Raw genomic sequence first — 16,934 nt, 5'->3', positions numbered from 1 at the left:
CCACAGATTTGTAATGAATGGTATTGATGTGAGCCATGAGTATTTATTGATCACCTTCCCTTGTTACAATAGTACAGAATCAGACCCTTTGGAATCATAGAAAATTACAGTACAGAAACAGACCCTTCGGCCAACTTAGTCTGTGCCGAACCATTTAAAAGGCCTACTCCTATTGACTGGCAGTGGGACTAGTCTTCCATATCCCTACCATCCATGTACCTTTCCAAACTGCTCTTAAATGTTGAAATCAAACCCACATGCACCACTTGCGCTGGTAGCTTGTTCCACACTCTCACCACCCTACAAGCAAAGAAGTTTCTCATCATGTTCTCTTTAAATTTCTCACCTTTCACCTTTAACACATAACCTCTAGTTGTAGTCCCTCCCAACCTCAGTGGAAAAAGCTTGCTTGCCAGGCTGTGATATGTATACCCTCTGTATATCCCTCATAATTTTGTATACTTCTATCAAATCTCCTCTCAGTCTTCTACATTCTAAAGGATAGAGTCCTAACTTATTCAATCTTTCCATATAACTCAGGTCCTCCAGTCCCAACAACATCCTTGTAAATTTTCTCTGTTCTCTTCCAACCTTATTTACATCTTTCTTGTAGTTAGGTGACCAAAACTGCACACAATACTCCAAATAAGTCCTCACCAATGTCTGATACAACTTCAACATAATATCTCATCTCCTGTACTCAATACTTTGATTTATGAAGGCCAAATTGCCAAAAGGTTTATTTATGACCCCATTTACCTGTAAGGCACTTTCAATGAATTGTGAACCTGTATTCCCAGCTCCCGTTGTTCTACCGCACTCCTCAGTGCCCTCCCTTTCAGTGTGTAAGACCTACCCTTCTGGAAAACGAAGCTCTCCTTAGTAACGGCTACTACCCAACCAAACCACCTCCCCAATTGAGAAACTGGAGCACTCACATTGAGATTTCCAGATCTCTCCCATCAAGAAGATCCAATTTCCACACCCTTTCCACCCAGAAGAATGTGAAACTAATGCCCAAATTCTCTGAGCCCTCAACTTAGGTAACCCAGAACCTCTGAAATCAAGAACCCAAAACAGTCTTTAACTCTTTAAAATTCCTGGACATTCTCTGTGTTGATCAGATCTTCACTTGTTCAGTCAAACATTTACTGGAGTACCCTATAAAAAATAATGAAGCAAGTAGCTTCAAAATAATGAAGGCAAGTAGCCGTACCTGGAGGAGGGAGATATCCATGAAATAGGACACTTCCACAGGAAGAGCGCTCCAAATCTGCACACAATTCTAGGCGACGAACTATAGAAAGGAGAAATGAAGGTCAGATTCAGGCATACGGCCTAGGAGAGGGTGTGGTTGGTATGGGAACTGAAAGTATACATAAGGAATAAACCAAAACTGAGAACAGAACAAATAAAATTACAGTAAAGACAGACAAAATAGGATTGCTAACTTGCAAGAAACATCGATGTGGATGGTGAGAGAAATTTCCTCCAAGAGGACCAGAACCTTGCTGTGGTTTTGGAGGCTTGCATGCCTCAATCCCTTTTCAATGCTCCCTTTGGCCCTATCCCTTTCATAGTGTATGCCCTCTCAGTGCCCCCTCGGGCCCTATCCCTTTCACGATATGTACACCCTCAGTGCTCCCTTGGGCCCTATCCCTTTCTTGGTATATGCCCCCTCGTTGCTCCTTCAGGCCCTATCCCTTTCATGGTATATGCCCCCTCAGTGCTTCCTCAGGCCCTGTCCCTTTCATGATATATGCCCCCTCAGTGCTCCCTCGGGCCCTATCCCTTTCATAGGTTATGTCCTACTTGTATTAGGCCTCTTAGAAAATATCACCTCATAGTTGTCAGAATCAAGTTAAATTTACCAGCGACTTTCTAGACTATCAGTGGCATTCTGTAACCCAGCCTTTCATCCTCAGTCAACAAGATCGCCAATTTCACTGCCAGTTGTAAATTTACGAATCATACCCCCACTCCTCCAAGGTCTCTTTGACCCTGAGGGCCCCACCACTATGTATGCGCCACCCTCATTTGACCTCCTAAAGTCCATCAGCTTGCACTTATTAAGGGAAATCGAGGTCAGATAAGTCACCTGGACCAGGTGAACTGCACCCCAGGGTTCTGAAAAAGGTAGCTGAAGAGATTGTGGAGGCATTAGTAATGATCTTTTAAGAAGCACTAGATTCGGGAGTGGTTCCTGAGAACTAGAAAAGTGCCAAGGTTACTCCACTCTTTAAGAACGTTATTATGTCAATGATTTGAATGAAGGAATTGATGGGTCTGTGGATGATACATAGTTAGGTGGAGGGTGTTGAGGTGCCTGCAGAAGGACTCAAACTGATTGGGAGAATAGGCAAAGAAATGGCAGATGGAATATAGTGTAGGGAAGTGCACTTTGGCCAAAAGAAATAAAGGTGTGGGCTATTTTCTAAATGGGGAGAAAATTCAAAAATGAGGTGCAAAAGGTCTTGTGAGCAGGGTTCCCTAAAGGTTAATTTGCAGGTTGGTGGTGAGGAAGGCAAATTCAATGTTAGCATTCATTGAGAGGATTAGAATATAAAAGCAAGGACGTAATGCTAGGGCTTTATAAGACATTAGTCAGACTGCACTTGGAGTAGCGTGAGCAGTTTTGGGCCCCTTATCTGAAAGATATTCTGGCATTGAAGAGGGTCCAGGAGAGTTCCATGAGAATGATCCCAGGAATTAAAGGGTTAACACATGAGGAGAGTTTGGTGGCTTGGGGCCTGTACTCACTGGAGTTTAGGCTCATTGAAGGGCAGGATCCCATTGAAACCAATCAAACACTGAAAGGCCTAGATAGAATGGATGTGGAGAGGATGTTTCCTATGGTGGGGCAGTCTTGGACCAGAGGGCACAGCCTCAGAATTGAGGGCTGTTCATTTAGAGCAGAGATGAGGAGGAATTTCTTTAGCTAGATGGTGGTGAATTTGTGGAATTCGTTGCCACAGATGGTTGTGCAGGTCAAGTCATTGGGTATAATTAAGGCAGAGGTTGATAGGTTTTTGATTAGTCAGGGAATTGAAGATAATGGGGAAAAGGCAGGAAAATGAGGTTGGGAGGGATAATAAATCAGCCAATGGTGGAGCAGATTTGATGGGCTGAATGGCCTAATTCTGCCTGCTTCAATGTCTTCATTGCTCTGACCACTCTACCAGCCAATCAATTCTGTTCTGTAACTTCCCTGGCGTATATGACAAACTCTTCTGGGGCTTCATCTGATCTTTATCCCTGATGAAGATGGCAGCGTTTGTCATCGAAACATCGGTTATAATCGATACCTGTACCCGGCTGGAAGCCCAACCAGAATTTATTCATTATCCAGGACATCTTCAAGGAGTGATGCCTCAAAAAATAGGCGGCGTCATCATTAAGGACACCCATCACCCAACACTTGCCCAGTTCTCATTGCTACCATCAGGAAGGAGGTACAGGAGCCTGAAGGCACACACTCAATGATTCAGGAACAGCTTCTTCCCCTCTGCCATCCAATTTCTGAATGGACATTGTTTTCTATTATTAAATATTGCATTGTACTTTTGCCACAAAGACAGCAAATTTCATGACATATGGTGGTGATATTAAACCTGATTCTGATTCTGTGCCTTGAGCTAGTGAGACAAGAAGTAAGACTAAGGAGCAGATGCTGGAAGCAGGCCATCATATTTACAGAGCTTTGGGTTCTCTTGCAAAGCAAGTGAGTCTACAGAACATCTGAACTGAAGGGGGAACCACCAACCAACACAGACATACTCTGAGTTGGATCCAGGGCACACAGTACCGGCTGAATGCCCAGGTCATTTTTGATTTGGACTCTGCCTATACTTTTCCAGAAACATTGATATATAATTTTTCTCACCTAGTGGTGAAATTCCATAGAATTCAGCCTCATGACGAAGCAATCCAATATTGATATCTCTGCAAACAAATAAATTCAATCCTTCAATTTCAGATTATTAAACAAAAGACATAAATGGAACAATTAATAATTGTGGCATTGGTTTAATTCTACTTTGCTTGATGTGGACATCACATACAAGGTACAGCACGTATTTATTTTCAGGATTTGCAAAGTGGTCATTTACATACATGCCTAAGTACCCTCAGGAAGGTGACTGAGTTATACTCTCGAATTCAGGAATTGCTAGCAGAGCCACTTATGTGCAGTCGTGAATGCCCTCAGGAAGGTGATGTTGAGTTAGACTTGTGAAACACTGTTTTCTTTCTGGTGAAAGTACCAAAATCCTCCTGAAGAGGGATCTCCAGAATTTAGACCAAGGGACAATTAAGGACTGGTGCCGTATGTTCACAGCAGGATGGTGGATAACTTGAAGGGAAATCTGGAGGTGGAGGGGTTCTCACTTACTTTCTTGGTGGTAAAGCTCCTGGGTTTAGGAGGTGCAATCAGAACATCTTGAGTAAGTAATTGCAGTGCATTTTGAAGGTAGAATATGCTCCAGCCACTGTCCACTGGCATGGAGGAAAAGGTGATTTAGGGTATTGATAGTAATCAAATCCTTCCTGAGAGCTACTGGCACTGAGCAGACCCAGGCAGGTAGAGAGTACACTATCATACAGAGCAACACAGTGCAAAATGCTGGAGGTACTCAGCAGGTCAGGAAATGAACAAACAGTTGGCCCTTCCTCAGGACTGGAAATAAAGGGGGAAGATGTCAGATGAAATAGTGGGGAGAGGAGAAGGAGGCCAGCTCAAAGGTGATAGGTGAAGCTAGGTAGTTGGGAAAGATCAAGGGCTGGAGAAAGAGGAATCTGACAGGAGAGGAGAGTGGACCACAGGCAAAAGGGAAAGAGGAGGGTCACCAGGGGGAGGTGATAGGCAGGTGAGAAGTACAAACATAGTAAGAAGCCAGAATGGGGAATAGAAGAGGAGGGGGGAGGGAATCTTTTTTTAAACCAGAAGAGGAAAAAAATCAATATTTATGTCATCTGATTGGAGGTTACCAAGACAGAATATAAAGTGTTGCTCCTCCATTAAGGGTGGCCTCATCTTGGCACAAGAGGAGGCCAAGAACCAACATGTCGGAACAGGAATGGGAATTAAAACGTTTGGCCACCGGGAAATCCCGCGTGAGGCGGATAGAGCGGAGGTGCTCGACAAAGCGGTCCCCAATTTACAACGGGTCTCACCAATGTAGAGGAGGCTGCATTGGGAGCACCAGACACAACAGACAACCCCAACAAATTCACAGATGAAGTGTTGCCTTAACTGGAATGACTGCTTGGGGCTCTGAATGGAGGTGAGGGAGGAAGTGTATCAGCAGGTGTAGCACCTAGGCTACTTGCAGTGAGATTAGTGAGGAGGGAAGGTACGTTTAGTGGTAGGATTCCTTTGGAGATGGTGGAAGATGATGTGTTGGATCTGGAGGATGATGTGTTGAACGTGGAGGTTCATGGGCTGATAGGCAAGGATGAGTTCATACTGTTGCCTTGTATAATAGATACTGGAAAGACCTTGGGTGTCATAAAGCAAGATGTTCAGTACAAGATACTCAGACTGTGAGCAGGTCTAGTGCAATTTCTGGTCAATGTGGACCTCCAGAATGCCTGGAACAGATGAAGACAATAAAGCTGAAAATAAGGGGAAGTAATTGGAATGTCTTGGAGGGAATTGTTACCTGACACTGCTGTGACATTAAATGACATCAATGTTCCAGCACAGATTGCTACATCTGTTGAGGAGTTGTTGATAAAACTGAGCCATTCGCACTTCAGACCTCATGGTGAAAAGGTGGAGGTAGTTATGTCACCAATATAGTGATTAAAGCTGATAGGAGACGGAAATTGTCAGGTTCTTGATTTGTCAGGGCGTCAAAGGGGAGAAGTCAGTAGAATGGGTTGAGAGGGATAAAAATTAGCCATGATGGCAGAGCAGACTCGATGGGCCAAATGGCCTAATTCTACTCCTAGGTCTATGGAGACTTGGAGCTCCTGCAGCGATGTCATGGGTAGGGAATATTGACCTCCGACAAACTGAAACAACACCCTATGCCACTTCTCCTTCAAATGGCAGCTTGACATCAAGTTGGTCACTTGCATCTCACCTCTGGAATTCAGCTCTCTAGTTGTGTTTGGACCAAGGCTGAAATGAGGTCTGGACCTGAGCAGTCCAGATACAAAACCCCAGACTAGGCATCTGTGAGTAGCTTAAGTACACCTGCCAGTTGATAGCACTACCAACACCAATTCCCAAGAACTCTGCTGATGAGTGAGTGTAAACTAACTGGCTAATAATTAGGTGGGTGGATCGGTTCTGCCTTTTTGTGAACGGACAGCCCCAGGAAACTTTCCACACTGTTGGGTAGATGCCAGTGTTGAAATTCTGTTAGATCACTTGCCTAGTTTGGAAGCACAGACCTTCAGTACTATAAACTGGGATATTGTCTGGTCCCAACACCATTTACTGTATCTAGTACACACAGCCACTGTGATCGTATTTGGAGAATAAACGACGTGCTGACATTGGAGAGGGTTCAAAGGAGGTTTATGAAAATGATTCCAGGATTCAAAGGCTTGTCACATGAGGAGTGTTTGATGGACCTGGGCCTGTATTCACTGAAAGACAAAAGAACAAGGGGTGGCCTCATTGAAACCTATTGAATGTTGAAAGGCCTCAATACAGTGGATGTGGAGTGGATGTTTACTATGGTGGGAGAATCTAAGACCAGAGGACACAGCCTCAGTATAGAGGAACATCCATTTAGAAAAGAGAAGAGGAGGAATTTCTTTAGCCAGAGGGTGGTGAATCTGCAAAATTTGTTGCCACAAGTGGCTATGGAGGCCAAGTCATTGGGTATATTTAAGGCAGAGGTTAATAGATTCTTGATTAGTCAGAGCATGAAAGGATATGGGGAGAAGGCAAGAATCTAGAGGTTATATCCATAATGGAAAATATATCCTTGATAGAGTAGCCATTCCTCCCAATGGCATCAGCTCCTATATTTTATGGTCTTATAGTGTAAATTCTATTATAGAGATCTCAAAATAAGACAAAATAAGTCCTGTATTTGATACTCCTGGAAGAATATGGTTGCAAGAATTCAGTTTTTCCCTTAATTCTGATGTACAGTATACAAGGCCTAGCCATCCTGACCCCTTAAAACCGAATACCAGTGGGTCAGCTCACATAGAAAATTAAGAGCTTGGTGTCTGTGGATCTTGAATCACCTTTAGGTCTCTACTGAAACTATCCTTTTAGTCAAGATTAACTTAACAGAATTTAAAACCCAAGTCAGTTACTCCAGCAATTTGCTGCCATATGAAGTGGATGATTAGTAATATACAGGTGGCTGGGTGGAAATACGTCTCTACCAAAGGAGGTGTAAGCTACTCTTTCCCTCCACTAGCCTGCAGGTCACCCTTGGCCAAGGTGCAGCTCCTACTTAGCTACCCCCAACCCCCAAATCAGGGTCACGTGAAGCCATGGGAGCAGGTGGTGGATGGTCGTATGAGCAGCCGGTGCATATCACAAGTCCCGGTTATGCAACTACTGATGCTAGACGACAATCTCTGAAGAGTATTGAGAATGGTTATTGGGGGCGGGTCACTCATCTTGTAAAGACACTGCCCGGAAGGCGGCAATGGCAAACCAATTTTTTAGAAACATTTCCCAAGAACAATCACGATCATGGAACCACGATCGCCCACCTTATACGACATGGCACATAATGATGATGGGTTGGTATTATGGAGTAGTCCAAGCTTAGTTTAATATGAGCTCCAAATCACCCACCTCAACAGCTTAGAAAGGACCATTCTTAAAAATAGAATAAAAGTTAAGTTTCAGTAATGGTGACCAGAGAGCAACCAGACTATTAATAGAACAGCAGTTTGTTTGCAACCACACCTTACTGTGCCATCTGTTTTCAACAAATACCTCGAGGAAAAACTACAGTGTAAAATGCTTAGGTTCAAATATCAGAGAACGTGTACAGTATACAACCTGAAATTCTTACTCTTTGCAGACATCTGTGAAACAACGAAACTCATAGAATGAATGATAGAAATATCAAAGCCCCCTTCCCGCCTCCCTTCGCACAAGCAGCACACTCTGATTGCAACAAAGTTTTCAGACTATGAATCGTTATCTCTGACTCATGCCATTTAACTCTTCGCTGCCAGTCACTATGGGCATTACCTGGCATCCAGCTCTCTGGTACGAAGAAAATTCAGTACTGTACCAAACATAGTTGGATCACGATCAATAAAAATCTAGAGCAAAACAAAACACATTGAAACCTCATCAATATTTAATTAACATCCTCCACAACTTCCGCCATCTCCAAAGGGATTCTACCAATAAACACTTATTGAACTCCCCTCCCCACCTCCGTTTTCCACAAGGATCACCCCCTCCACAATTCCCTTGACCATTCGTCCCTCCCGACTGATCTCCCTCCCGGCAATTATCCCTGCGAGCTACACCTGCCCATTCTCCACCATCCGCACCTCCATTCGGGACCCTAAACAATCTTCCAGGTGAAACAGCACTTCACTTCCAAATCTGCTGGGGTCGTCTATTGTGTCCGATGCTACCTTCCAGCTAGCCTCTTTACCCTCCCCCACACCTTTTCATCTGACATCTTCCCCCTTCCTTCTCAGTCTTGGCCCAAAGCATTGACTGTCCATTCATTTCCATAGGTGTTGCCTGACCTGCTGAGTTCTTGCAGTATTTTGTGTGTGTTGCAATGTTTACACTTTTCTTTGTCCAAACCAGTGAACCTATTCCAATACTGTTTGAGGCTGATGCCAGCTTTACTTACAGCTCCGGTTTCATCCCTCATACTGCAGATCCGTCCGCTCAGGAGGCTGTGAAGCAGAAATCTCAGTAACAATTCAATCGCCAGAGAAAAATCTCCTGCACTTTAACATTCAGATCCAAACATCCCCTTATCCACATACCCCTAATCCCCATCCATCACACATCCACAAAATCAATCCCACTCCACCCCTTTCCCTGTGCAACTCAAAAACTCCACCCCAGCAACACTCACCGCATCCAACACCACATTCCCCAAGGCACATTCAAGTGCATATCACGCAAGCTCCCACACCTTGCTCCAACTCTCAATTTCCATTCAAGGACCCTTTCATTGCCCTGCCCATATGTACCCATGCATTAACCCCATGTCCCTGACCCCAACAGCACGTTGGTCTGTCAGAATATGGATTGTGGCCTTAAGGCCATCAGTGTTGACACGTCACAGAAAGAAATGCCAATCTGAAAATTACCTTGTTCATTTTGCTCTGCCTTTCTTGTCTTTCACAGTCAAAGAAAAGTACAGAACAGAAACAGACCCATCCAGTCTGCACCAAACCATTTTAACTGTTTACTCCCAAAGACCTGCACTGGGACCAAAATCCTCCATACCCCTCCTATCCACATACCTATTAACCATTGAACAAGTTTCCCCTCATGTTCCCTTTAAACTTTTCATCTTTCACCCTTAACCCAATTGTTAGTCCATACTAATCTCAGTGGAAAAAGCTTGCTTACATTTACCCAACCAATATCCCTCATAATTTTGTATTCCTCTATCAAATCTCCCCTTAATCTTCTACATTCCAAAGAATAAGGTTCTAACCTATTCAATCTTTCCTTGTAACTCAGTTCCTTCAGTCCCAGCAACATTTCTCTCTTCAAACTTACTCACATCTTTCCTGTTGGTAAGTGGCTGAAATGGCATGATACTGTAACCTAGGCCTCTGCAATATCTTACACAACTTCAGCATAACATCTCATCTTCTGTACTCAATACTTTCATTCATGAAGGCCAAAGTGCCAAAGCTTTCTTAATTACCCTATCTACTATTAAAAATATTCTTTTTCCATGCTAACAAGTAATCCACAAAATTGACATGATATCCTGTTGAATAAATCATGAATGGGAGAATCAAGCTTTGATTTTTAAACAACTGCCAATCTGGATAACAGTTTGCAGACTGCACCAGCAAGTACAACTTACCTTGAGAAGAAAGAGTCTGGGATCCATGTGAGGGTTTGTCGAGAGGAACTGAACCTATAGAAGATATTCGAATACAGCAATCAGTCACCTGTCACTACATCTAACCTTGGACTAACAAAGGATTTGCATTCATTCTCTGACCCTACAATAGATAACCATCAAACTTCAGGTTATTAATTCAAAGTACATTTATTATCAAACTATGTATACAATATACAACCTTGAGGCTCATCTCCTTACAAACAGCCACAAAGAAACACAATGGAACTCATTTAAAGAAAATCCCCATACACCAAAGATCATCAAAAAAAGAACAAATCACACAAACAAAAAGCTAACAAGTAGCAGACAGAACATTAAACATCAAACCGCAGAATCCCCAAGTGCGTCTAAGCCATGAGGTGAGTGAAGCTGATGGCCATGGCCGCTGCTATGGAGTCAGCACTGCGCCAATGTCTGTAGGCCACAGCCGCAGATCCGGTTCTGTCCCGAAGCACCGCGATCAAACTGTGCAAATAGTAAACCACATTCAGCATCGCGGGCATTAGGCATCAAACTATAACCAGAAGTGAGTCCCCATCAATCGGACATGGGAACCACGACTCCTTCACCTTCCGCCAGCAATAACTAGGCGGAGATCGATCAAATGTTGGCAGACAGCACCAAACACCCATTCATTTTCTGCTCTTGTCCTCGTTGATTTTAGTCTTACTTGATGCTTCAATCAGCATGGAGTAATGAAACTGACCACAAGTTTTCATTCTGCCATAGGGAATCGATGCAGCCACCCCCAGGGACGGCCGTAGCTCCATTCCAAATTGAATCCCAGGAGATCGCAGAAGCTTCAGATCATTCACTGGGCCAAAAAAAAGTTCTTAAAGGGAAATTACAGGATGTAATTGATCACAGTTCAGAAGTATATCCAGAAGAAGGAGAGCATCCAGTAGTTTTGCAAGCTGCCTGCAAGATGTCACTCATGGTTGCTGAAAACTGTTTGCGTACTGGAAACCTAGGACATGTTTCAATGGAACCAGAGATTCTTACTGGATTTTCATTACTGAAATAATCAGGATTGTGGATTGAGTGAAATATTTTTAAAAAGGTTTTATGGTTCTAGGTGCAAAGTATATTAGCTCTGAGGAGATGTTGGGTGACAAATAAATTATCTTTCAAGCAGAGACCTTATGAAATTTATAACATTAGAAGAGGTATACATTAAGTGCACAGCAACATTATTTCCCAGAATAGAAATATGATTGGAGGAAAGTTTCAGGGAGATGTGCAGGACAATATATTTTTAGAGTACAGAGAAAACTTACAAGGATGTTGCTGGGACTGGAGGACAAGAGTTATAAGGAAACTATCATCGGGGACTACCCACCACGCAGGACCAGGCTTGGAGTCCAACACCATTGATCCCTCAAAGTTGCCGGGAAGTTGATAGGTTGGTTAAGGGGGGTTGACCTTCATCAGTCAGGGGATTGAGTTCAAGAATTATTTATCAATACTTGGATGACAGAATTGATGGCTTTGTGGCCAAGTTTGTGGACAATATGAAGAAAGGCGGTGCTGAGGAAGCAGAGAGGCTGCAGAAGGACTTGGAGAGATTAGGAGAATGGTCAAAGAAGTGGCAGATGGAATACAGTGTCAGAAAGTGTATGATCATTCACTTTGGTAGAATAAATAAAAGCTTAGACAACTTTCTAAATGGAGAGAAATTTTAAGAAAAATTTGAGGTTCAAAGGACTCGGAAAGTCTTTGAAACACACACAAAATGCTGGGGGAGCTCAACTGGCCAGGCAGCAGCTATGGAAAATAGTACAGTTGATGTTTCAGGCCAAAACCCTTCAGCAGAACTGGAGAAAAAAAAAGCTGAGGAGTAGATTTAAAAGGTAGGGTGAGGGGAGAGAGAAGCACAAAGTGCTAGGTGAAACCTGAAGGGCGAGGGATGAAGAAGAGAGCTTGGAAGCTGATCGGTGAAAGAGATATAGTGCTGGTGAAGGGGGAGTATAAAAGAAGAGGACAGAAGGCCATGAAAGAAAGAGGGGAGGAGCACCAGAGGGAGGTGATGGGTAGATAAGGAGATAGGTGAGAGAGGGAAAAGGGCAAGGGGTATGGTGAAGGGGCATGCAGGGTGGGGGGAGAATTACCAGAAATTCGACAAATCGATATTGATGCCATCAGGTTTGAGGCTACCCAGACAGAAGATAAGGTGTTGTTTTGCCTAGCGGAGTGTCTTCATTCTAAATAATTTCTCCTTTGGCTTCTCCCACTTCCTTCACACAAAAGAGGTAGCCATGGGCACTTGCATGGGTCCCAGTTATGCCTGCCTTTTTGTCTATGCTCCAAGCCGACACTGGTGACTGTCCTGCACTTTTCCTGCGCTACATCAATGACTGCATTGGTGCTGCTTCCTGCACCCATGCTGAAATCGTCGACTTCATCCACTTTGCCTACAACTTCCACTCTGCCCTCAAATTTACCTGGTCCATTTCCAACACCTCCCTCCCTTTTCTCGATCTCTTTGTCTATCTCTGGAGACAGTTTATCTACTGATGTCTATTATAAACCCACAGACTCTCACAACTATCTGGACTATACCTCTTCCTACCCTGTGACTTGTAAAAACAGCATCCCCTTCGCTCAATTCCCCTGCTTTATTTCACAGAGCATAGAAATAGGCCCTTCAGCCCATCAAGTTCTGACTGAGAAGCCCTTTCAGAACGAGTCCCATTTAACATCTAACCATAAAGTACAGGAACTGTCCCTTCGGCCTACAATGTTGTGCTAAACCAGCTAAAAAAAACCTGTCTCTCCTACTTCCACATAATATATATCCCTCCATATTTTTGGAATTCATGTGCCTATTCAAACGTCTCTTAAAAGCCTCGAATGTATTTGCCTCCACCACTGTACCAGGCAGTGCATTCTAGGCATTCACCCCTCTCTGAATAAAAAAAACTTGCCCCTCACCTCCCACTTGAACCTACCTGCTCTTGCCTTCCTTACATGCCCTCTGGTATTAGAAAATTCAGCCTTCAGACTTCCTGTCCACTCTACCTATGTCTCTCATAATCCTGTAAACCTCTATCAGATTTCCCCTCAGAAGAGACAGGTGATGGCCTCATGGGAGAAAGCCATCCTCGTGCATGCTGACATTGCACCTGAGCAGCTCGAGCAGAGCGCTCAGGACCAGACTGGATGGCGTGCTTTCGTAAGATGAGCCTAGAATAGCCACCGTACAGATGTGGTTGCTGTTTGTGAGAGGAGTGAATGGCCACACCAGTTGCTCCAACAATGACTGGACAGCTTACCAGCCTTCTCTATCAACACTCATGCCTTTCTAGAATTGGACTGCAAAGTCACCTCAGAAGACACAATTGATGAGCTGCACAAACATCACTGTCGGAAATGATGAACAACCAACACACACACACATACACACACACGTCTAAAAAAGGATGGAAGAAAGGGAGAGGTGCACCAGAGGGGGGTGATGGGTGGGTAAGGAGATGAGGTGAAAGAGGGAAAAGGAGTTGGGGACTGGTGGGGGGGGGGGGGGGGGGGGTGGGGAAGGAATGTCATTACCGGAAGTTAGAGAAGTCAATGTTCATGCCATCAGGTTGGAGGCTACCCAAACGGAATATAAGGTGTTGTTCCTCCAACCTAAGTGTGGCCTCATCACAACAGGAGAGGAGGCCATACATTGACGTATCGGCATGGGAAGTGGAATTAAAATGGGTGACCACTGGGAGATCCTGCTTTTTCTGGTGAGTGAAGCAGTCTTCCAATCTACGTCGGGTCTCACCGATATACAGGAAGCCACACAGGGAGCACTGTACACAATATATAACTCCAACAGACTCACAGATGAAGTATTACCTCATCTGGAAGGACTGTTTGGGGCCCTGAGTGGTGGGAAGGGAGGTGGCATAGGGGCATGTGTAGGATTTGTTCTGCTTGCAAGGATAAGTGCCAGGAGGGAGATCAGTGGGGAAGGACAAATGGGCAAGAGAGTTGTGTCTGGAGCAATCCCTGCGGAAAGCAGAAAGTAGGGAGGAGGGAAAGGTGTGCTTGGTGGTGGGATCCCATTGCAGATGATGGAAGTTGTGGAGAATTATGAGGGACCCAGAGGCAGCTGGGGTGGTAGGTGAGGACAACAGGAACCCTATCCCTGGTTGGGTGGCAGGAGGATGGGGTGAGAGCAGACGTGCGTGAAATAGAGGAGATGCATTTGAGGGGAGTATTGATGGAGGAGGAAGGCAAGTCCCTTTCTTTGAAGGAGGAGGACATCTCCTTCATTCTGGAATGAAAAGACTCATCCTGAGAGCAGAGGCAGTGAAGACAGGGGAATTGAGCGAACCGTTCTGTCAGAGCGGATAGAACCCCACCCTGTCATCTTTCATTACGCTTGAGGAAGTGCAGAGGTTCTTGATCAGTCGGGGCAACAAAGGTTATGGGAAGACGACAGAAGAATGAGAGGGATAATAAGACAACCATGGAGGGGCAGTATAGTGGGGCAGGCTCAGAGGGCTGAATGGCCTGATTTTGCTTCTATGCCTTATGGTCTTGTGATCTGTCGAGGAGTCAGGAAGTTAGAGTTCACCTTTAGAAAGGTTGGTTAGGCCACATCGGGAGTATTTTACATTCCATTCTTGTCGCCCCGTTATAGGAAGGATGGCTAGGCTCTCTCTGGTCTGCACAATTACTCCAACAGTGTCATTTGTAGGTAATATTTGGCCACGATACTATAAAAAATTAGTGAGACCGTTGGTGGTGTGTACAAGCTAATCGCCGCGCTTCTCGTGTTGGCTACAACGCCACCCAACAAAAAGATCACGTTTGGTCCATTCTAAGGAGGTGAACGGGGATAGAGAACAGTTTTCGCCGTTTAACTGTCTGAACGTTATAAAAAGGGTTTCGAAGGAATATGCTGCTGCTGGACATAACGATACTGAACAATAAATATTTACAGCAGGCTGAACAGCGATACTGTAATGGAAGTGGCGCAGAATGAAAGTGTCCCACATTCTCCACGGTGACAATCACGCGTTAAAATTCATCACCCACCTCTTTCCTCCCACATTCAGATGAATGATTTCTCCAGGTCTGACTGGGCTGACCATAGTCACAGCTTGCAGCCCCAGCGCTGCAACTTCCTGAAAGTTTACTTCAAACAACTCAGCCAACTTTTAACCCAACCCCCCACATCCGTCTGATTGGCCTGATGATGACGCAGTCCTCCATATTTCTTTTACTGGATTGGGCAGTCGAAGTGCCGATCAAACTATTTCCTTATTCCCAAGACACCTTGTATTAAAGGGGCAATGCCTGTCTATATTTAAAGAGTAGGCTCAAGTTGGCCGACAAGAAATGGACACGCGAGAGATTACCAAATACTTGATTAAGGATGGGCAGACGGTATTTCCAGCATGGGATTTAAAGAAGTGTGCAGTAACTTCACTCAACTTCATTTGCCCTATCACTGAATTGTTCTCACAACCAATGGACTCACTTTCAAAGATTCTCTATCTCATGTTCTCCTTAGAGTCACAGAAAAATACAAAACTGAAGTAGGCCTTTCAGCCCATATTGTCCATATCAAACTATTTGAACTGTCTTAGCCCCCCCCCCCCCCCAATTCCCCTACCATCCAATGTACCTATCTAAACTACTCTTAAACTGTGAAATCAAACTTGCATACACCACTTCTGCTGGCAGCTCATTCCACACTCTCAGGACCCTCTGAGTGAATAAGTTTCCCCTCATGTTCCCCTTAAACTTTTCACCTTTCACCCTTAACCCATGACCTCTAGTTGTAGTCCCACCCAACCTCAGTGGAAAAAAGCCTGCTTGCATTATCCCCAGATGATCTCCCCCAAATCTTCTATGTTTCGACGAATAAAGCCCTAGCCTCTTCAATCCTCCCTTATAGATCAGGTTCCTCAGTCCAGACTTTAAAATTTTCTCTGCACTCTTTCAAACTTAATAACTGTTTTCTTGTAGGTAGGTGACCAAAACTGCACACAATACTCCAAATTAGGCCTCACCAATGTCAACATAACAACCCATCTCCCGTACTCAGTACTTTGATTTACGAAGGCTATTTCAACAAATCATGTTCTGTGTGCTCAGATCCCTTTTTTCTACCACACTCCTCAGTGCCCTACCGTTCACTGTGTAACACCTACCCTGGTTGGTCCTACTGAAGTGCCACACCTCACACTTGTCTGCATTAAATTCCATCTGCCATTTTCAGCCCAATTTTTCCAGATGGTCCAAATTGCTCTGCAAGTCTTCCTTGCTGTCCACTACACCCCAATCTTGGTGTCATCCGCAAATTTGTTGATCTAGTTAACCACATTATCATCCAGATCATTGATATAAGAGACAAACAACAATGGACCCATCATCAATCCCTGTGGCACACCACGAGTCACAGGCTTCCAGTCAGAGATGCAACCATCTGCTACCACGGTTCTAGCTTCTCCCATAACGCCAATATCGAATCTAATTTACTACCTCATTTTGAATACCGAGCGACTGAACCTTCTTTACCACGTAGGACCCTGTGCGAGGCCTTGCTAAAGTACATGCAGACCATACCCACTGCCTTGCATTCATCAACTTTCCTGGTAGCTTCCTTAAAAAAAAATTGACTTAACACTCACAAAGCCATGCTGACTATCTCTAATCAGTCCCTGTCCATCTAGATACTCACATAGCCAATCCCTGAGAACACCTTCCAATAACACTCACACCACAGATGTCAGGCTCACTGGCCTTTAACTTTGTTTTATTTTTTGAGCCTTTTTAAAAAGCAGAACAATATTGGCCATCTTCCAATCCTTTGGTACCTCCCCCATCACTAAAGGTGATTTAAATATCTCTGCTAGGGCCCCAGCAATTTCTGCACTTGCCTTCTGT

General features: G+C 44.3%; 1 protein-coding gene across 1 annotated transcript in view; it reads right to left on the bottom strand.

Annotated features, from left to right (window-relative positions):
* shkbp1 (SH3KBP1 binding protein 1) overlaps window positions 1–15,198 on the bottom strand; it is a 51,648-nt gene extending 36,450 nt beyond the window's left edge. The window contains exons 1-6 of the mRNA XM_073063755.1: window positions 15,078–15,198; window positions 10,008–10,061; window positions 8,805–8,850; window positions 8,180–8,253; window positions 3,884–3,942; window positions 1,217–1,297 (exon numbers count right to left, since the gene is read on the bottom strand). Coding sequence (XP_072919856.1) covers window positions 1,217–1,297; window positions 3,884–3,942; window positions 8,180–8,253; window positions 8,805–8,850; window positions 10,008–10,061; window positions 15,078–15,133 — 370 coding nt within the window. The 5' untranslated portion in view covers window positions 15,134–15,198. The remainder of the gene's footprint in view (window positions 1–1,216; window positions 1,298–3,883; window positions 3,943–8,179; window positions 8,254–8,804; window positions 8,851–10,007; window positions 10,062–15,077) is intronic.
* Between the last annotated feature and the right edge of the window lie 1,736 nt (window positions 15,199–16,934).

Source organism: Hemitrygon akajei, chromosome 12 (genome assembly GCF_048418815.1).
Source record: "Hemitrygon akajei chromosome 12, sHemAka1.3, whole genome shotgun sequence".
NCBI classification, from domain to species: domain Eukaryota; kingdom Metazoa; phylum Chordata; class Chondrichthyes; order Myliobatiformes; family Dasyatidae; genus Hemitrygon; species Hemitrygon akajei.
The sequence above is the reverse complement of the archived record's forward strand: the minus strand, read 5'-3'. Positions and strand labels throughout refer to the sequence as shown.